The 23,551-nt window shown below is 37.2% G+C and overlaps 1 protein-coding gene across 1 annotated transcript; it reads right to left on the bottom strand.

Annotated features, from left to right (window-relative positions):
• Positions 1-10,522: 10,522 nt before the first annotated feature.
• On the bottom strand, positions 10,523-22,470 carry LOC115451584 (xanthine dehydrogenase 1). The gene is given in 18 exon segments (XM_030179942.2): positions 10,523-11,472; positions 11,769-11,882; positions 12,122-12,311; positions 12,598-13,226; positions 13,229-13,363; positions 13,478-13,673; positions 13,972-14,155; positions 14,360-14,844; positions 14,991-15,119; positions 15,645-15,806; positions 16,465-16,752; positions 18,532-18,659; positions 19,218-19,320; positions 19,748-19,968; positions 20,323-20,693; positions 20,895-21,055; positions 21,416-21,573; positions 22,358-22,470. Coding segments are annotated over 18 exon segments (3,768 nt in total). The 5' UTR covers positions 22,401-22,470; the 3' UTR covers positions 10,523-11,401.
• Positions 22,471-23,551: the final 1,081 nt, after the last annotated feature.

Below are 23,551 nucleotides of genomic sequence, written 5' to 3'. Positions count from 1 at the left end.
TTATTTTAGCAAAATTTTGCATAATTTTAAGGAATCGGAGAATATGTCAAGATTATGTAATTTTACACATCACACTATAATTATTCCATATCTTCTTTGGTGAATGAAGTCCAAAATTGGATCTGTATGGGGAACCCTGGCGGATCATGGTCAGTGGGTTTCTGGGGAGAATGTAAGGATAACATGAGGTAATATGAAGCTAACAGGGCACGGGTTTTAATAAGAGATTCTTGCAGATGATAAGGCAAGATGTCTGATAAAAGGCGTTGGATACTCTGTATATAGCAATGCTGTACATAGACAGGATTCCATGCAGAGCAAGCATATTCTAAGAGCGTACTATGGTGATGAATATTATTTTTGTGTTTAATTAATTTTTTTTACTCTCTTTATAATAAGTCGAGTTTTTTGTTGACTTTCTTTATAATAGCAGCTATATGGTAATTAAATTTAAGTTCAGAATCCTCTGTTATACCTAAATCCTATTGTAAACATTTAAGTTTAAAAACCTCTGCTTACGTCATGCACATTTTTTGATATATTTTATATCCGCCCGGATAGTAACCACCGTACACAAGGTGTTAAATCCTCCACAGTGGCCCACGCTAGTGTGTCGCGTTCCGAGATCAGCTTATATATACATTAGCGTATTCGACATTATATTTAACTCCACTCCACTTACCAACAGGTTCAGTGTTCACTTTGCCGTCCATATATAAAAAAAATGCAATTCCATCGCACTATTAAATATAATAATAATATCAGCCCTGTATTATATACTTGCCCACTGCTGAGCACGGGCCTCCTCTACTACTGAGAGGGATTAAGCCTTAGTCCACCACGCTGGCCTAGTGCGGATTGGTAGACTTCACACACCTTCGAAATTCCTATAGAGAACTTCTCAGATGTGCAGGTTTCCTCACGATGTTTTCCTTCACCGGAACGCACTATTATTATATATTAATTCCAGCATTATTATACACTTTCAAAAATATGCTACTGAACCCTCTACTGCTTACAAGTTGCACTTTTTTTATTAAGCAACGATAACAAAAGTTGAAAACTAGTTGTAAGGTGCGGAATGTGCATCCGTGTCCACTTATAGTTCAATGTGGGTTCTGCAGATTATTTATCTATCTCATGACTAACTTTAATTGTAAGATAAAAATTATTCGCCAAGTTAATGACCTGAATAAATGTAAAAGGGAAATAATTGAATGTATTTGTACAGCTATAATGTTAACGTGTTTATGTTATAATGTATTTAGATTACAATAAAATAAAGTGAAATCAAGTTCAATAAGGTCTATATTTGATTGAAATTAGCCGCAGGACATTCATTTATCCTGGAATAGACTTCTCTTGACTTCTTGAAAATGAAAACAAGACTTTGAAATACTATAGTTATAACCGAAACTTTTCCGCATACAAAAAAATAATCGGACAATTGTTCTTAGAACCACTGCCAAGCCAGTTGACCACATACTTTCTTTTGGTTTAAGCGTTTTATATTCTGACCCGTAATACCTATATAAGTAGTATATTTCCTACCCACCCAAACACATCTATGTTTATCAAAATAGGGCATTACTACTCAATTTATAGACTCTATAAAACACGCTTACGCTTTTTATCTGAAGGGATAGACAGAGGCGAAACTAGGCAACCACTGTTTGCCTTCCTATTTCTTATTAGAGGGCGAGCCTATTGGCATACCAGGCACACATTCATGACTCCAGGCTAATACTAATAACCCAATATCATTGAAATTGGTCACGGGGCGGATCACGAAGACTGCAAAGTCTTCGAAACCTCGGGAGAAAATTATAATATAAAACCGCAATGAAATCGGCACAATAGTTTTAATTTCTAACATTCGCGTAAACATAAGAAATCATATTAACCAAATATCACTTTTCGCTACCCGGGAATCCAACCCGAGACAGCACGGCAGTCGTACCGCAAGACACCCACGCAACGAAGGCAGTCACGCTACGTTACATAATATTAAATAATAATATAAAAATAGTACATTATCTGCGAGCTCCTCTAATCTACTAGGCTCGTTGGCTTAGCGAAGGCTTATCATGATGACAAGGCAGTTCCAGGTGGTGAGTCTTTCGTATTTGTAGCAGTATTGTATCGCGTGATCTCCAAGCTCTACACACATCAGCAGATGAGTCATTGATGCATTGCCAGCGTAGAGGTCTCTGCCCCCAACGAAACGGCCTTGAACATTCGCTCGACACATTCTCGGCGCACGGGTTATGCTGGCAATATGCAAAGATTTATGAATAATTTCTTTAGTAAATTAGGTTATTGAATTAGGTGATCTTGAAAATTTTAAGCCACCAAATTATGCCTTATTATCAATAAAAAAAAATAAGGCATTAGCATTATAAAATAAATTAAACAATATCCTCATTATTCAAAAAAATTAACAATCAATGTAAAGATAACATATTCTAAAAAAATAATGTTTTTTTTTTCTATATGTATTATAAATATCAAATATGGCAAGCTCGTAGTAAATGCGGATAGCCGGCTAACAACCTGTGCACACTACCGCGTGGTAAGGGAGTTTTTTAGATAGAAAAATGTTTTTAATTTTAAACGGATTGAGCAAATTTCAATTAACAAGAGTTCTCGTATGCAATAACCTGTCTGTAGTTACCACAGGTTTAAGTATGGTGTATTTACTTGTATAGTTACTAAAAGGTAAGATATTTACATGCACACGCCTTTTATACCCAAAAAGTTAGGCAGATGCGAAACTGCACTCACTTTTAGGCGAATTCTGCCCCATAATGTGATGACAATGAGCCTATCGACATATCGGGCAAAAAATTCCATACTCCGAGCTAATACAGAAAAAGTCCTATATCACTTTTCTTGACCTGATTTGAACCTTAGATTTGTAGTATCGCGTATGCAAAGTACGCCACGAAAGCTATGCTGATTTCTTCATTCACAATATTTCTAAGATCTGTTATTACCAAGGCACAGTTAGGTATTTCGACACACATAAGTGACCTAACTCCAATTAATGAAATTCCAATTAATCTATTTTATCAAATATTGCTTGCGGCTTCGACTGGGTATAAATGTTTCCCTACATAAAAATCTCACAGTAAATTTTCAGGGATAAAAAGTAGCCTATATGCTTTTCTTGACTATACGCTAAATATCCAAACCATAGATTTTACTCCTAAAAACATCCAAACAAACTTGCGTATTTTCAATATTAGCAAAATTATTTTAATTAATTGTCGCGAAACTGCACCAAATTAATTATAATTATCAATGACAAATGAAAGATATTATTGTCACAACAAAACTGCGGTCAATTAAAAAAATATAACACTTTTAGGGCCAGTTTCACAACTTCCGAGCAGATACTACACGTCAGTCGTAACAGAAATTTATAAACCGACCGAAAACAAATGTCACATTCCAATCTATGCCCTAAAATAAATTGTAATAAAATTAATACTATCTACATTAGCTGTTTAATAAGATAACTGTCGAATAAAAATAACTTGAAACAGATCCATAATTAATAATATTTGGTGTTGTAATTAATCACGCTCTCTAATAACGCAATGATATTTGAGTGCGAAGATCGTACGTAATACGACACAGACTTGCACATCCACGATTCTTGTTATGTGATCATCGTCGTCGGATACGTGTCGGCCCGGGCCATGATGGAACCGAGTTCATTTATTTCTACCTTACAATTGTAACTGACACTCGTATTCATAAACAATACATAAAGCCTCAAACTGCACCTAAATGCGTAGGGTCGACAATATCAGTTTTTTTTTTGTCGATCGTACAGCCAACTAACTTATAGTCGTATCTCCATATTGACCAATCACAGCGTCCCGTTCTATTCCATGCATACGCACCATGAAGGCTTTCATGTCAAAAACTGAGAAAAAACCTTTTTCTTACGGCATTGATCTGTACTTAACTAAATACACACACACGTCCACACACGCCACGCACACATGGCGCATTTATTCCCGAAGGGATATTCAAGTATGTTCCGTCCCATGACGTAATAACGGGCGAGTCTATCGCCATCTCGGGCACAAGTTGCAGACTCCGGGCTGATACTGAGCAGAAAGGCCCAAATATCATTTTACCCGACCCGGGATTCGAACCCAGGATCTTAGAGCGCTGCCGTACCGCGCATGCAGTACAACTACGCCACCGAGGCAGTCACACAATAATATTTGTGAATATGAGCGTTAACCTATTAACCAAGATCTGCGAAAGAATAAACAATCTGACCCATTCGGTTCAAATTGGTAAGGACCCTTCCACAATCGATACAGAAGCGTGTTGCAGCGAGGCGATTAGTGAACGTACTCGCAACTTGCCCTAACACGACGAAATAGACGCCTTCTACCCTCACCCTTGTAATATTAAATTGTTGTTTGAACATCGTACATGTGGCTAAGGTGTAACGCACACGCGGCAAGCGTTGGTCACTTACCTCACTCCAAATAAAAAGCAAATCGTTCTTAAGATTCTGTAGACAAATTATATCTCTACAGAATTATCGAATTAGTATGACTTGTGTGTTTCTAATGACTTGTATCTTATCTTTTGCTATTGCGTTCCATACGGCTAATAAAATTTTATAGGTTAAAGGCAAAACTACTTCGTAATGCTCTACTGCCCCTTAAATGTCGAGAATGCATTCACAACTCCTCTGGCATTTTAGGTATTTATGTACGCTGGTGACAACTTACCATCACTCTCACTTGCAGTGTATAGCTGAATGGGAGGTCCATTGTTGGTGCAATGATTAATTATCTTATGTAGGATTTTGTGTTTTTAATTTTTTATCTTTGTTCCAACAATAAACTTCTTTTTTTCTTTCTTACATACCTGAGCTATAAAAAAAATCCGCTTCCAAAAATACAAATAAATCGTTTAAAATATATAATATAGTTCCACAGAGCGTAAAGAGGATATATTTCTAAACGCTGTCAGGTTTAAGTTGCACCCGGAGCGATTTATTTATCTCCTAACTCCCGCCGTGTGCACTTTAATATATGTTATTAAACATTTTCTATTTGAAAAAGCGGTCCATGTGTGGACGATGTAACGCGAGGGTTGTGACCTTATGAACCGTCTTTTTGAAGGTAGTTGTGTAAAAATCGTTTATCAGCAAAGGCTCAATATGGTCTCATTAATGCATGTAATGTCGTAAAGCCGTAGGTCTTGCACCTGATCTCTCTCCGGTCATGTCGGATTGCTGGTCTCTCTTCTGCCGTGGCCGAAATTCTGTTAGAAAGGGATCAATAGTCTCATATCTCATTATCATTTAATAATATAATAATCTGTAATCAATGATTCTCGCATACATAAAGCTGTGCAGGCGGGATTTCCAGTGCCCGACACAATTACACTCATTTAGAGTTTGCGGAAACTGGGCAGAAAATTACAGCCGTACGCGCGTTTTTTTACTAGCATAACATTTTTTACCTAATGCATTTTTAATAAAGTACCTAATTGTACGTAGAACACTATTTTCTCAGCCCAATCTGGGCGTATGGTTGCGCAGTTAGCTAGAATAATATACGAGCAAACAGTGGTTGTGCGTATTGAAAACAAGATTTGTTCTTTATGTATTTTAAATATATGAAATAATGTACAGTGTATACGTCGTCGCAAATGTATTATTGTGCTTTAAATAAATAAAAATAAAGTTCTATAAATAAATTCACATCAAAACGCGGGCAAGAAAAGAACGTAACATTACTATCGTCAGACTTGTACATATTACCTCTATGATGTTATTGACGCTGTATTTAAATAAAATCATAAGCACGATATTACTTTATTAGTATAAATTTGCGACCTGGAGCCTAATTCCAACTGCATACTAAAATGAACTTTATTCAAACTAAAGAACGATTTAATTCTACAAATAAATACGCGACCATTCGCCCAGTCTGTACAAACTCTTATTCGGAAACTGCAGTTATTATAAATGGTAAAAATGCCGAAATACAGCCGAAATTTAATTACAAAGTACACATTATCGTTCAAATGTTACGTGCGTTGAAACACGTAGACAAGATCCGGTTGGAAGTGGCTCATTAACAGAATATGTATTGAATTTAATACATACATATGTATACATAGTATAGCATCTCTATCCCATAGGGGTAGGCTGAGACTATGGGTTGCCACTTTGTACGATTCTGGCATATTTCTCTCGCTTGCTCCACCTTCATCAATCTTTTCATGCATTCCAACTGGTTCAGGGTACCTTAGTAATATGATTTTAATGTCTACGAAATATCCCTTTTCCCCGAGTCTGTCATTATTTTGTGACTGTCTCGGTGACGTGGTTGTATTGCGTGCGCCGTACGAAATCGCCTGAGGTCCTGGGTTCAAATCCCAGGTCGGTGGTACTAGGTTTCTTTTACTCAATATCAGCCCGAATGGAATATGTATGTGCCCTGTAAAGCGATATGCTCACCACGTATCACACTTGCACTTTTGTCTGCCCATTCGTGGATGAAGGTGATATGTATGTCAGTCTTTATTATATATTGTTATTATAGATATGTGTTTACTAATACTAGTATTAGTACAGTAATTTTTATACAGTAATTAATTACCATGCAATTAAAAGAGAAACTAGATAAATCAGCAAACGGGCAAGTAACTCACCTGCTATTTATATATACAGAATTTTACAAAAATCATGCATATGAAGTAGAATACACCGCTGCATAGTGCATTGTCGACTTTTCAATGACTCGTGAAAATGTAAAAATAGCAGGTATTATCTTTTATCTTAAGCTTGATTGTAAATATATTTAATAATTGTAAATATATTTAATAATGATGACTTCTGTATTCAAATTCATAACTCTTTCATTATAGTGTGATGCAATATAGTTAAGTACTAAACAAATTTGGCTAATTTTGCCAAAGTCATAATTAAATCATAAGTCATTAAGGAAAACAAATGATTTCGTACTAATTTATTTTTGCTTTTTATATTCTCTTTATTCCAATTCTTTAATTGATCGAGTCGCTGCGATCACACTACTGACACTATCTACTTGAATACTAACGAGAAGTGACAAGATCTAAGATCTCGTATGATGAGTGAGACATCCTGGACGCCAAATAGATTAATTTTCCTTAAGGTTTGTTGTTTTTTATAAAAAAAATCCAAACGCAAGAATCAAAACAGCTGGTAGAAGATTTCATGTCAAAAGACACGCTGACAACTAAACCAGGAAATCGGCTGTGTTAAATTAATTATGTTTTGCTCGTGGGTCCGGCCGAGAAAAAAGTCCCGCTATACATTTTTTCAAGATAAAGTGGCCTATGTTCTTTCTAGGTTCTCAAACTATAATAATATAATAATAATATCAGCCCTGTATTATATATAAATACTTATATAATACAGTACGTAAATACTGCCCCACTGTTGAACACGGGCCTCCTCTACTACTAAGAGGGATTAGGCCTTAAACCATCACGCTGGCCTAGTGCGGATTGGAAAACTTCACACACCCTCAAAATTCCTATAGAGAACTTCTCAGCTATGCAGTGGTTACCTCACGATGTTTTCCTTCACCGTTAAAGCAAGCGATAATTTACAAAGAATACATACATATTTTTTTAGAAATGTCAGAGGTGTAGGTGGGATTTAAAACCTGCGGACATTCATCTCGGCAGTACGTTCCACAACCAACTACGCTATCGCTGCTTTTTAAACTATGTCCATACCGAATCTCAACTTTATCAGTTGAGAGTTTAATCGTGAAATCGTTACAGACAGAACTTCAGAGTTACTTTCGAACAATGAAGACTTAAATAAAAAAATCAAACGTAGCTCGCTCAGAATCGCACCCAGAACTTCGTCAGCTACGCCATTGATGCTATAAACACAGGTTTCTAGAGTTCCTCTATCACCTAATAAATTTTGTTATAATATTGAAATTAGGCAACGAACGATGCACACTCCTCATGAACATGGCAGCTTATACTTTAGGTTACCTTGACATTCACATGCCTGGATTTTTATACACCAAAAATCAAACTTGATATCACCTTAATGCAAATACAAATATGTTTAAATAAACAAATAGATACAATAAGGCTTTGTCACACGCAGTGTTGATCACATCATCTCGTTATCACGTCGTGAGACAAATACGACCAGACAATGGAACTAAGTACTAAGTGTATCTTCGCCTATATTCGGATTTATAATTTTGAATGTACTAATAGTTTGTATAATTACTAGTAATATTAATTACTTTGAATGATTTGTTACAGTAAGTTAAAAAAATGGGGGAAATTGTGTCTTACACCATGTTATAGGATATAGGATAGGATAATGGTATTCGCCCAGATAGCGACCATCGTACACAAGGTGCGAAAATCAGTGTCCCACGTATGTCGTGTTCCAGGATCAGCCTATGTATATCCAGTTTCAAATAGGTCGGCATAATCTTTCGTCAATCGCCAATATCTAGACTATTCCACGTACTATCTAGTGGAGCGATGTCACTTTTCTATGCAGAGTAAAAAGCCGACTTTGGTGCTACCAGGAAAATACTTACAAACACAGCAATCGTAGTTAACGCGTTTAACTTAGTACGTCTGGTAGTAGCCTTAGATAATGAACCATTAATATTTTGATAATATGAGCCAGGAGGTTTGTAGAACGTGCAACAAAATATTCCGCCTGATGCTTGAACAAATATTGATGAGTGCTGCTTGATACGTAAAGTAAATAATGAATCAGTTCTCGTCGCTCGATACAGATCACCATCATACCCTTATACTAATATTTATAAGAAGTCGAAATTCCGTCTTGTCTTCACTGGATGGATGATTGTCTTCATTTATAGTTTCAAATAAATTATTTCAGTAAATGAGGACCGTGCCCAGCCGTGGATCATATACTTAGTCTGGCCATAAATACTGTTACACTTAATTATAAAAAAATATTACATTTGAATTTCGAATCTGTCATTTTTATACGATTGTTCATTGTGTTTTCTCATTTTGGCGCCAATACATTGTAAAATATTTTGCGATATTAAAATGGTGTGGGGTGATAAAGAGAACCGAATCGCTGTGATAGCATTACACAAAGTAGGTATGGAGCCAAATGCAATTTTTAAAACTCTCCATACACTTGGTATTAGTAAAATGTTTGTGTACCGGGCTATTAATAGGTACAATGAGACCTCCTCTGTTTGTGACAGAAAAGATCTGGCCGTCCACGTAGTGTTCGTACGAAAAAGGTGGTCAAAGCAGTAAGGGAAAGAATTCGAAGAAATCCTGTCCGAAAGCAAAAGATTTTATCTCGGGAAATGAAGATAGCACCTAGAACCATGTCGCGTATTTTAAAAGATGACTTAGGACTTGCAGCCTATAAGAGACGCACTGGCCATTTCTTAACTGATAATTTAAAGAAGAATAGGGTGGTAAAATCGAAACAACTACTGAAGCGGTACGCAAAGGGAGGTCACAGAAAAATTTTGTTTACGGATGAGAAATTTTTTACAATTGAGCAACATTTTAACAAACAAAATGACCGTATTTATGCTCAAAGCTCTAAGGAAGCTTCCCAATTAGTCGACAGAGTGCAACGTGGACATTATCCGACTTCAGTGATGGTTTGGTGGGGTGTTAGCTATGAAGGAGTGACTGAGACATATTTTTGTGAAAAGGTATCAAAACATCGGCACAAGTGTATCAAGATACCATTCTTGAGAAGGTAGTTAAGCCCCTTAACATCACCATGTTCAATAACCAAGTATGGTCCTTCCAGCAAGACTCGGCGCCGGGTCATAAAGCTCGGTCCACGCAGTCTTGGTTGGAATCGAACGTTTCGGACTTCATCAGAGCTGAAGACTGGCCGTCGTCTAGTCCCGATCTTAATCCGCTGGATTATGATTTGTGGTCAGTTTTAGAGAGTACAGCTTGCTCTAAACGCCATGATAATTTGGAGTCCCTAAAACAATCTATACGATTGGCAGTGAAGAATTTTCCCATGGAAAGAGTGCGTGCTTCTATTGATAACTGGCCTCATCGTTTAAAGGACTGTATTGCAGCCAATGGAGACCACTTCGAATAAGCTTTTTATATTTTTAATTGTTTTATATTTATGTATTAAACTGACACACTGTAAAAGTAATAAATGTTATTTGCAGTTAACAATTTTCTTTTTTCTTTATTACAATATTTATGGCAAGACTAGGTATATTACAGGGTTGGTATTATTATTTGTTTCGCGTGCGTATCGCGCGTGAAATGATCTCGCCTCGTGATCGGATGTCACAGATTTGCATTACAGATGATTGCTGTTAACCACCAGTATACAGTTTAAATAATTTTGTCATTGTCACCGGTTGGAAATTTCATTGAGTTTAGGTCTACAAATAGTGTATAAGGATAGCGTAGGTTCGATGTTAGATTACCAGTTCAAGAACCTCTCTTTTATATGAAATTAAATAATTCATTACATATGTCAACACCATTTATTGGAAAACTAAACAGTAATAACAAAAAATACCCCCATTTGCACATTCGAAGTTAAAAACAACATAGCCAGTGTAATTAGTAACGATTATTAGATAACCTGTTTCACAATATTCAAGTACATATTATAACCTGACAGATGTTTGGTCTCATCGGTCTATTACAGAGCCGTAAACCATCAGATTCTGATACAATTCCAAAGGCAGCCAACTATTTGCGTAAGTTTTTCAATTTGAAAAACGTGGCGAGTTGCTCAGGAACATTGGATACTATACTATCAGGCTCATCTATCACATGAGGTCGGCAAACTGCGATTACATTAATTATTTTAGTTACCTCTTCGAAATAATATAAAAATAGTCCCTTTTTATTTATTTTCAGTTTGATTTTACATATAAAATACTGTATTTAATTCAAAAACAAGGGCAAACAAGTGGTCTTATCTCTGGAGACAATCTCTTCCAGACAACCAGATCGTAATCTACTGGATACGGTATTTGTTATATAACAGCTTCTGCTGCACTTTGACTCATTCCCATAAGTTTACTCTTATATAAAAGACCATAACGTAGGATAGGTGGTCAGTATACCAAATGTGCAAACGTGGTTATACAAGCACCACCAAAGATACCTAAACCTAAGCGCACACGGGCGGTAAATTAGCTAGCGGTCAAATAATCGCTTGTGTATAAGATGATGGAAGTAAACGCGCATGGACGGAATTTCCACGAAGCACGTGCACCTATCAAGCGGTTATTTCACCGCAACTCAGAAACAGCCCGTGCGCTTTCAGGCTAACAAAAGATATAATCAATAAAAGTCCGTTTTGTCGCGCGTGAAGTTTGAAGTTGAGAATAGATCAATAGAAGACGAGATTCTCGGTGGTGGTTTCAGTCATGCTGCCGATATGGGCGACGCTGTATGGTCCCTCTGTAATACAGAAACAGACATTAAATATTATCCTTCTCATCGTACTCTAGATAGAAGTCAATACAACATTGGGCTAGTTACAAAATGCATCCTTATTATTTCATAAAATTCCAGCGAATGGACATAAAAATAAAACATATACGAAGACCCACATTATTACTAATAAAATTCGTGGACCAATACTAGCACAGCTGTTAATAAATATAGATCTAAAATAACAGTATGTCGACTGTCGAACATAACGAATACAAAAAAATCACTACTAGACGCAAAAAACGAAAGATCATGAAACTTACTAATTTCAAACCACTTTTTGCTGTCGATGCCGTTTTCTTTCCGGGCCGCCACCAACGCCTCCCTGATGGCGAGAGGTACTGCAACTGCCATGCAAGCTGGCGGTTCTCCAACACCTGAGCAGTATGCATATAATATAACACTATGACTTGTATGCGAAATGAAGTCCTTTACCGAATACCACGAGAACTTTTTTCTAGAATAAAATCAAACCTAAGTTCGTTAACAATTTGGCGAAGAGAGCAAGAAAACATCTATTTATAAAAACAATTAAAGAGAATCAGTATTTAGTCTTATATCGTATTCGTAACCACAATTAACACGATTATTAATCATCAATAACAATCCCACTCACATTTAGATCCGAATGCAGCGTCATTGCTGTAAGAGTTGGTCCTGAAGGAAACGTTGAAGATTTGTGGGATGTCCCTGGCCTGAGGCACGTGGTAGGTCCATGTCCTATTAGTGATCAAGTCTCCTGAAGATCCATACATCAACTCTTCGCATGTCCAGTAACCGAGGGCCATGATAAATGCTCCTTCCACCTGATCAAATACCAAAATTGTTCTAGTAAAGGAAAAATATTATGTATTCTTCTTTTAGACACATAAAGTGGTAGGTTTTATTTATTTTATGTAGCAATTAATTTTATACGAGGGGTTAAAAGCTCGTTATTTATAAAATAACTGTAAGTTAATATTGTGTTAAGATGATCTATGATAACAGCTACCACCGCCAGCAATAACTATGAATCATTCAAAGATTCAAATTAAACATTCCTCCTATTTAAGAATAATCGAAAAACTATTTAGATATTTTAGAATTATTTACCTGTCCAATATCAATTTCAGGGCTGACACTTCGTCCAGCATCTTCAATCAGATCGACTCTCCTTACTTCCAGCTCGCCGGTCAACACATCGATTTCAACTTCAGCGAGACACGCTCCGTAAACATTATACTGTTGGAAGTTGTTTGCCGAGAAAACTCCGAGGGCATGAAGTTGAACATTTGCCATGAACGAAGCCTGCACCCATTCCTCCCACGTCGGATCAGTTAATGTACCCTTAACCGGTTCCATCCTCTGCAGGAGTTCTTTGCAGCACGTTTCAACTGCAATACACACGTTCTCGGAGGCAACACTCCCACCGGTTGGGAAACAGTTAGGGGATACGTTTGAGTTGCATGTTTTCACCTGGATTTTATCTAATGGCACGCCCAAGATGTGAGCGCAAATTTGAGCGGCTTTAGTGTTGATGCCTTGTCCCATTTCAACACCACCGTGTTGAATAGATACGGAACCGTCACCGTGGAAGATGGATACGGAGACCTCCATGATACCGGCAGTGATGGGAGTCCATCTCATGAAACTGAATCTCAAACCGCGCTTCTTCCATCTGTTGTTAGCATTGAAGGTGTCAACCTCTTCGCGCCTCTTGTCGTACTCAGCCTGTTCCTTAATGTTTCATAGACTTCCTTAACAGTGCTATGATTTGTTGTGTCTATGTTGGCAAGACGCACTTCAATGGGATCTAAATCAAGTTCGTAAGCAATCCGATCCATCATTAATTCTGTATTGCTGATCAGCTCGAGTGTTCCTGGAAAACGTCGTTCAAGGAATGTAAAATAATTAATTACGTATATCTATAATAAAAACGATTCACAGTGGTAAATACATGCAATCTTTTAGTGCAGAAAGAAGTTTTTTTTACCTGGAGACCTGCACCATGTATTCTTAGGGGTGTCAGTTAACACATTGTAGCATTTGTACGTCATCCTCTTTTCGTTGTAGCAGTTGTTGATGGCGTCCAAGCAAAGAGCATAGAAGTCCTCGTTAACAGCGTATCCGTTGTCTTCATAGACTTTCATATCTGCGTGTTGGATGACGCCCGTGCTGTTTACTGACAACTTTAAAAGGAATAGATTCGTTAGAAAAAAAAAAACAATACAATAATTTTAATAGTAGTATAATAGTACCAGCCCTATATTATTTACTGTCCTTGTTGCGTACGGGCCTCCTCTACTAATAAAAGGGGTTTAACCCTTAGTCTACCACGCTGGCCTAGTATAAGTTGATAGACTTTACCCCTCGAAATTCTTATAAAGAATTCTCAGGTATGTAGATTTCGTAAAAACCTATTACTAGATTTACTAAAACCTAGTAGTCTTTAAAAAAAAAACAAGTATATACGTTTTACATACTAACCTCGTATTGAGTAAGACTTGGACATCTCTTTCCATAAGCCTTCATATTAATAGATAAAGGCTGGACAATTCTGCATGGTCGATTTAGTTTGACGGAGACAAGACTGCAGGCTACAGCAGCGAGACCACTGCGAGACAACTTCAGACCGTAGGAACCTCCCACACGACGGACATTCACGTCAATTCTAAAAGTGAAATGTACTGCTAATGAATTTCCAGGGCAGAGTTATTTTGCAAAGTAGAATCTAAAGTTATTGGTTTGATGCAGTAGAAATTTGATAATTTTTTATATTATTAAAAAAATATTTATTAATTAAAACTATTATGACGCACATCGTATGATGCACGACTTTTAAAAAAGAATGTATGTATGTATGAAAATACTTTACCTGCTCTCTTCCATGTTCAAGGCTCGAGAAACTACAAGCTGGACTCCGTTAACCCACTGCGTACAAACATTGACTTCTAGTCCTTCTTCAGTCGGCTTGGTGACACACGCTATGGTCTCTATAGGGAACTGGTATTGTCCGTACAAAGTGGTGCTGTGACTAACCACCTTTGCCACATCAGTGCCTTTTTCTGTTGCCTCAGCTGCTTTATACAACTTAGACCTATTAGAATCATTTTTTGCGACTTCTAAATCTACAACTGCGGCCTTGACGTTTTTATATTTAGCCGTGACTAGCACAGCTGCTTCGTCAGCTATGGCTTGGGTTTTGGCGACTATGATGCCGATGGGCTGATGGTAGTACTTGACTGCGCCGCTGCACAGAACTTCCTCGTTGTAAGAGTAAAGCGGCACATTGTCTGGTGTGAATGTGTTTTCTCCAGGGATATCTTTGGCGGAATAGAATGCTATTACACCTTCCATTTCCTAAAAGAAAAACTTGAAATTAAATCTATACCTTGTTGTAAGACAAGATATAATGTAGTAAATAAAACCAGCTAAAGTTAATAATAATGAGAAATTATATCACCAAGTTGATTTTCGTAGCATTCAGCAAAGTAACAGTGACTTACCAGAGCAGCAGTGGGGTCAATAGACACAATCTCTCCCACAGCGACGGTACTCAGGACCAAGGAGGCATACACCTCGTTGTGGAACCGAGGGATGTCGTCAGTGTACTGGGCTTCACCGGAACATTGGATCTGTATACAAGATAGAATATAGTGCAACAGTTATATTAAAAATATTAACATTGTGAAGTAACATAAATATAGAACAGTTGAATACCTTCTATAACCAAAACCTAATTACAAAATATTGTTATATCAATGACTGCTTTGGTGGCGTAACTGTATTTGTGCGCGATACTATTACATGACTGAGGTACCAGATTCAAAACCCGGGTCAGCCAGAGTTATATTGAGTTTTCCTGCTCAGTATCAAGCCGGAGTCTAGAATTTGTGTCGGTAAACTCGCCCCCTATTACATTATAGATATAAACACACAAAGCGAAATGTGAGTTGTCTGGTTTCACCTCTGCCTACTCCTTCAGGAATGAAGGCGCAATTTGTATGTGTTGAATCAAGTATATTAAAAATATTGATAACACTAACTACGGAAACTTGAAGTTACGCGACATGCAATCGATAATTTATTATACTTTCACTTGGCAATAATGAAGTTAATTTATATACTTATATCCATTACTTGATTGATGTCTAACTCACCATCGCCTCGATCTTCATAATCGGCTCGTTAAGAGGGTACAGAGACTTGTCAGTGTCGTATTTCTGCATCGCCTGTGAGACAGGACGGCTGTCACGCAGTTTGGTGGCGCCGGACAAGTACCTCGGGTGCAATGTAGTTGAAGGGCACAGAGAGAGAAGACTCTGAAAAAATGATGTCATAGTTTTTTATGCTTTGAATGACTTGACGAGCTTGCCGTTCGCCTGATGGTAAGCGATACGATCGCCCATAAACAGTAGAAGCACCATCCAACACCTTGAATTACAAAGTATTGGTTTGGTATTCTACTGCGTTCACCATCCTAAGACATGAAATGTTAAGTCTTATTACGTCCAGTAATTACACTGGCTACAATGTCCTTCAAACTGGAACACAACCGTGGCTACACACTGCTGCTTGGCGGCAAAAATAGTCATAGCGGTTGTACCTACCAGACAGACTCTCACATATGAGAGTCCTACCACCAGTAATGTAAATAGTGATATATTTACGACACAATCGGTGCCTAATTTAAATTCCCAGCTATGCTAAGTATACAAGAACGATATTCAATTTAAATTAAGCACGAGTTAAAAAAAATATTTAATATGCGTATAAACATAAAACATGAATTGATAGAAGAATCTATTGCTTGTGTGTGCAAAGTTTTATACTTTTGGATTGTAGTGGTTTTTATCGTAGATACTACAGACTAAATAATTCAAAATTGTGTGTTAATATATTAAAATATTTTTATCAATTGCAAAGTATATGAAACTAATATCGACTTTAAGTCAATGAATTTCTACCAATAAACCTTACCTTGTAGAATAATCTCATGGCCAATTTCTTCCTCAAGTCCGCGGAGGGTTCCGGCGGGCTCTCAGTCGGCTTCAGCTCTCCATCGAGCACCGCAAGTGCTCCTTGCAGCGTCTCGTTGGTAAATAATGACTTTCCGATCAGGTATTTCTCAGTTTCATAAGCCCGATTAAAGTCAGTCGTGATGCTTCCGTACAGGATCCTGGTTTCGGAGACGATGTTGTCGCTCGTCAATTTGTAAAGGAAGGCAGCGTTGACGATGGCGTGGACGGCTTGGAAACGGCTCATTACCTGGATAAAAAATATAGTAACACGTCATCGAAGAACTTTGCAATATAATCCTTATAATGCAGTCAAATATGTAATAGTTTCTGGGTTTGTTTGAAGGGAAGGCTAAAGGCAGATGCTAATAAATAATCTCAACCATTAACTATGCTTTAATGGTAACAAAAACAACAAACAAACATTATTCTGATTGGTCCATTGTTGTTATGAATCAACAAGATTATAGGAATTAGGCATCAATAAATATCAATGCAATAACAGATCAAGTTCTTGATTAAATTTAAAACTTTTTGGCAATTTACAAATTGGCAAATTACATACGTTTTTATTTCTTTTAAACTAAATTTGCCTTTAAATAACTTTCTCACACGAAAATATAACGAGCCCGAAATTCAAGATGAATAATATAAATGAACGATATGCATATCTATACTATTATATAAAGCTGAAGAGTTTGTTTGTTTGTTTGTTTGTTTGTTTGTTTGTTTGTTTGTTTGTTTGTTTGTTTGTTTGTTTGAACGCGCTAATCTCAGGAACTACCAGTCCAAATTGAAAAATTCTTTTTGCGTTGGATAGCCCTTTGTTCGTGGAGTGCTATAGGCTATATATCATCACGCTATACCCAATAGGAGCGGGGCAGTAATGGCTAATCTCAGGAACTACCGGTCCAAACTGAAAAATTCTTTTGTGTTGGATAGCCCTTTATTCGTGGAGTGCTATAGGCTATATATCATCACGCTATGACCAATAGGAGCGGAGCAGTAATGACTAATCTCAGGAACTACCGGTTCGAACTGAAAAATTCTTTTTGTGTTGGATAGCTCTTTATTAGTGTAGTGCTATAGGCTATATATCATCACGCTATGACCAATAGGAGCGGAGCAGTAATGGCTAATCTCAGGAACTACCGGTTCAAACTGAAACAATATTTTTGTGTTGGATAGTTCTTTGTTCGTCGAGTACTATGGGGTATATATCATCACGCTATGACCAATAGGAGCGGAGCAGTAATGGCTAATCTCAGGAACTATCAGATCGATCTGAAAAAAATATTTTTGTGTTGGATAGCACTTTGTTCCTGGAGTGCTATAGGCTATATATCATCACGCTATGACTAATAGGAGCGGAGCAGTAATGGCTAATCTCAGGAACTACCGTGTTTGAACTGAAATATCTTTTTGTGTTGGATAGCCCTTTGTTCCTGGAGTGCTATAGGCTATATATCATCACGCTATGACCAATCGGAGCGGAGCAGTAATGAAACATGTTGCAAAAACGGGGAAAAATTATTAGTTTTGAGAGCTTCCGTTGCGTGCGCTGCGTAAACGGTTAAAGTTATGCAACAATGATGTATGACGGGATTATTCCTCTTAAAAGTTCTAAAAATATATTATAAAACAAACTCCCCCGCTGCATCTGTCTGCCTGAACGTGTTAAACTCAAAAACTACCCAACGTATTAAGATGAAATTTGGTATGGAGACAGTTTGAGAGGCTCCCGGGAAACTACTACTTTTATAACGGATAACTTTAGCCTGAAAAACTGTATAACGCGGGCGGAGCCGCGGGCAAATGCTAGTAATCTATATTCAGAAAATTAGGTATGAAATGTCGTATTATTGTGAACGTCGATCTAAATTATCAATATGTTCAAAACTTAAATGACTAAAATTAATGCTGACGTCTTCAGTTTTCCAAGGAACAGATCACACACCGCAGAGGCTGCCAGCACAGATAACATTTATATTTTAACTAAACATAGCGTGTAATTAGTCATGAAATCCACCTTGTAAGTCTCAATTAGGTACTCGTCGGAGAGCGGTGGCAGCATCACGTTCAATATGACTTTCCCCTCCATGGAAGTCTTCAAGAACTTCTCCATTGTAACCACTTCCTTGCCGAGGTACATGCTCTCTGAAAACACATTGCCTATGAAAACCCTGTCCTTTTAAATCGATGTACTTATTCTTTAAAAATTCCATCTAAATAGTTCATGAACATCTACTGAACAGAGGTCTCCGACAATTCTTATGATACCTTAGACCTCTCTGTAATGGTAAAATAGTGGTTTGTCGAGTGGCAGAGTCTTTCTAAGGGTCAGAAGAGGCTGGACCCAAATCGCTCGAGAAGATGCCAGCACCAATCCTTCTCGGGCGCATTATATTATTTACAGCCATGAGCTTATAACAAAATATTTTATTTATTATCTAGTATACCAGTGATATGCTAATTATAATTTTGGATTAGTAAATGTCTTCAATTTGAGCAATACATTTTTACATTATTATTATGTTGTATCTTTCCTGCGGGAAATCACGGCATAAAGGCCGGTCCTTTTGAAAGACTTGCGTGGGGAAATGGATCCGACACGTAGAGGACCCTTCAAAATACATTACTCTTATTGGGGTTTAGACATCTTGCAAGTACTCTCTCTGTCTGTAATGATTATTATAATTATTTCACCATACTTACGAATAGTTAGCTGAGCGCCGGCCATTGCAAATATTAAATACACATCGGAAGAGAATTGATTGTAAGTGTGTTTGATGCAGAGATTTCCAGCAATTGATCCCACCTGAAATTAAATTTTTAAAAGGTATCTTATACACCACGAAATTCTCTGGACCTACTGGTGTATATTTTAGTCCAAGTAACAATAACATTGCGACCTTGCTTTTCTCATCAACTCGGCGGTCCGATAAATTTAGTTATATCTAATTCTACCTCTCGACAAATCATTTTTAAGACAACACCGATTATGAGCAACCTACCACCAGTATCACTCAGTTGCATAAAGAATATTTAAATCCTGTTTCACAAAAGTTCAAGTAAATGTTATCACTAGCTAACGCATTAATTGCTAATGAAGATTGAATTCATCTAATTATAATCATTTATTTCAGAGCATAGTGACTATATTCAGACTTAGTAAACGTGACTCGTGTGAATAAAGTCACGTTTACTAAGTCGTGAGACGTTCCGTGCCATCTGTTTATACTTACATTTCTCACAGGGATGTGTGCAACATAGTCCATATGTTTATGCAGCTTTTTCAAGTATGAAAAGTTTTCGTAGGAAGAGACGGTGTCAAATATCTCCATCATTTCAGTGAGACTGTTACCGGCTCCAATTACCAGGTTCTGATCTACTTTATACCCCTTCAGTTCGGATACATTGTTTATATCGATAACAACCTTTGGATTTTCTGTCAACGGGTAAGGTACTGCAAGAGAAAACATTATGAGCTTATTTTTTAAGGTTTAGTTTTATTCGATGGCAAGTTTGGATAATGTAGATCTGAATTCGTTGTCTACTAAAGAGTGGGTAGAGTGTTAAATACAACTACGGTCCGCTAACGTTGCACTTCATATAGGGTATAAAAGCGATTCTAGGCAATACATACAGGTTGCGAAACGAACCTTTACACTTTAGGTTGTCCGATATATTAGTTATTCGAAAATATACCATGCAATTCACAGAGCATTACTTATATAGAATATTGTCGCAACGGGTACCATCAGGCGAGCGGTGTGTTCGTCTTATCAATCTTAAAAAACGTTACTAAAAATTTCATTACCTTTGGAAGTACTACCCGCAGCCAGAAAGTACGAATTCGTTCCCTCCTTAGTTAAAATCTCAAAGACTTCGCTAACGGTGTTGACGCAGTACCATTTGGTGCCGTCAACGAGAGTCAACGCAATAGTCCCAGAAGCTTCCTCTTGCTTCACCAAACACCAATCATCATCATTACAACTGTTCTTACAGCAACCACTACCGTTCTTATCACAGATGTGCAAGTTTGCGATCTCCGTGACTGAAGCAGAAGAATCATTGGCGTACTTCTTGAAAGCGTCCATGATGGGCCTGTAGCCAGTGCAGCGGCAGATGTTACTGCCGAAGGAATTCTCCACTTCCAACATGCTGAGCTCGCACTTACTCTCGAGCAAACTGTAAGATGTATTGATGAAGGATAAATCTATCATGATGAAATTTCTCAATTCTATTTCGTTTTTTTTATATAACGCAAATCATAGAATGCTGAGTAATATAGCTGTGAAAGTTTTGATTAGCATTCTTCGATTTTTATGATAAGTAAATAATGACTTAATAATGACTAAATGTTTACTGACGAAAAAGAAGTACCGTTACCTGTACATAGACATAATCCATCCAGGAGAGCAGTATCCACACTGCGTGCCATTGCTGCTGGCCAGGGTCTTCTGCAGGGAGTGGTAGCCAATTCTCCTGTTCCCCACTCCTTCTATTGTTGTAATGTCCCATCCTTTGCATGAAAGTACCGGAACCACACACTAAAAATAATATTATGTCAAAAATACTGCCAAAATTTAAAACAATTATATCACATAATGAAGAATTGATTTTATTGGTTACTAGCTGTTGCTCGCGACTTCCTCTACGTGTAAAAAGTTTTTTCCGGAATTAAGGTTCTACTATATATTATCCCACGATAAAAAATAGGTATGACCATCCAAAGGTCTTATATATCCATACCACATTACTTATTGTGAATCTCCAAAAACATTACTCCATGTAAGTTTGCCGCTTACCTGCAGTGACCATCAAACTTTAATTAGAACACCCTATTACCCTATGTTGGCGTAGAAATAAAACTATTTTTTCTTCTCCCTTCTTCTTCTTTCTATATTTACCGAGTTGACAGACTGCGGCGTTCCCCCGCTAGTCTTGACTGCAGAGACCACGCATGCGCCGCACCCGGCTTCCTTGCACATGTACTTGGTCCCGCGCAGCTCTAGCGTGTTCCGCAGGTAGTCTACCAGCATCAAATTCGACGGCACTTCACAGCCGACTGCAAAACATAAGTCATAGCATGACACCTTTTTCTCTTGTCAGGTAAAATTGTATAATATTTTGCCTGCTATGTTAGGTCCAATAAAGGAAGCGACTCTATTTAAATATATCAGTCACAACTCCAGACTGATGGAATAGCCGGGGAACGAACACGAGACCTCAAGGGTGTTGTATATCCATTACATATAGCACAGAAGTGGTCTTCAAAACCGAATAACTAAGTTCCGACTCTCCATACTATAAAAAAGGTGAAATTATTGAATTTTTACTATAAAGTGCCTTAAACGGTAAGCAGTATTGTTAGTTAAATTATATTTTTTATAGATAGCGGACATAAATAGCGCTTAAACAAAATTTTATTACTCTTAATTATTATGAACCGATTCCTAACTTGGTGTTGTGTCGTATAGATTATTTCGATGATGGTGATGTTCTCATAAAAATAATCTGCTAGAATAACATATCCGAATGCAGCTCTAAAGTTATTGCTTTCAAATAGTAAGTGACCTAAGTTACTTCTTGAAAACTACTTTTAATGATTCTTTCGCAGAACCATATTAGTGGGATTTATAACATTTCAATAGAAAAATAATTATATAAATAGTGGGATTTTAACACAAACATACGAGTGTATGTTTGTGTTAAAATCCCACTCCAACTATCCTCAAAGGTACATGAGCGCTACTGCATTCACTTTTCGCCATATATTCCGCCATTGATGTAATGGGGAACCATACATTACCATGTTATTTTACTACCCGTATTAAAATATTCATATTCACCTGAAACCTCCTCTCCATTGACTTTAAACTTGATGCGATCCATGTCTCTCTTCCGTGACGATATTGCACTAACTGATCTTTGGAACACATACACTATACATAAATTTCCTATTAATTATAGTTCGCAAATAATATTGATAAAATAAGGAAATTTATGTTTTATTTAATTTTTGCACAACTGTTACAGTAGAAAAGAATTTTAATATGTATATAAAAATATGATTGTCCGTTATGTTTGTAATTTTTTTTATTGCAACAGCCACACGACGTGACTGAGTACAGCGTTGCAGAAATTGATAAAAACTCGATATGAAAAGAATTATTTTCAATTTATTTTATTTAAAAAAGTAATCTAACCAAAAAAATTAAAAAAAATGCAAGGATATCATCAATTTGTCACATGCATGTTGCACCACCAATGCTAAGGGATTTTATAAACATTTACCAGTTACCAAGAATTCATTTTAACGCAATTTTAGAAATTATAAACCGTCTTATCAATTATCCGCATACCTCCTTTTTGCAGGTTACCAAAGCCGCCATAACTCCCTGTTATGGCGGCTTGCTTGCCATAACACAGGCAAGGGATACCGTGGCGGAATTCTTTAGATGCCCCCGAGCCACAGGGCATGAGCCGACACAACTCCTATGGGTATTGCCGGTGGTCATCAATGCCATCAGTTCTCTGGACTGTTATTCTAGTACGGTAAAGTGGTTTCATTACATCTGGTGTTACACTATCTCAAGCTTTGCTGGTGTTAGCATATACTTTAAATCCACCCAGATAGCTACCACTGTACACAAACAGTTCCATCAGGCCGGCATAATTGTGTCGACTGTCGAGGTATAATCATCTATCGTCAGTCGACCTTCAATTGAAGCCCAATCCACTTACCATCAGGTGCAGTGGGGTCACTCCTAAATCCTATAGAGGACAACGCGTGCAACACATAGTTAAATTTAAAAAGAAAAGTATTATTTAAAATACAAATGGAAAGACGTCTGAGCACGATTATATCTCTTGAAAATAAGACGCATCTGTGTAAACATCATTACCATGTGAATATTCTCCTCGAACTCAAGAGTTTTGTGTTTCATGACTTTTTAAATTTTGAACCAGTATTTTCTGGAGATTAATTCACTAAACAATGAAGTCTATTCTCGGTTTAATAACATAAGCTATTTTTGCGCTCA

Source organism: Manduca sexta, chromosome 11 (genome assembly GCF_014839805.1).
Source record: "Manduca sexta isolate Smith_Timp_Sample1 chromosome 11, JHU_Msex_v1.0, whole genome shotgun sequence".
NCBI lineage: Eukaryota > Metazoa > Arthropoda > Insecta > Lepidoptera > Sphingidae > Manduca > Manduca sexta.
The sequence above is the reverse complement of the archived record's forward strand: the minus strand, read 5'-3'. Positions and strand labels throughout refer to the sequence as shown.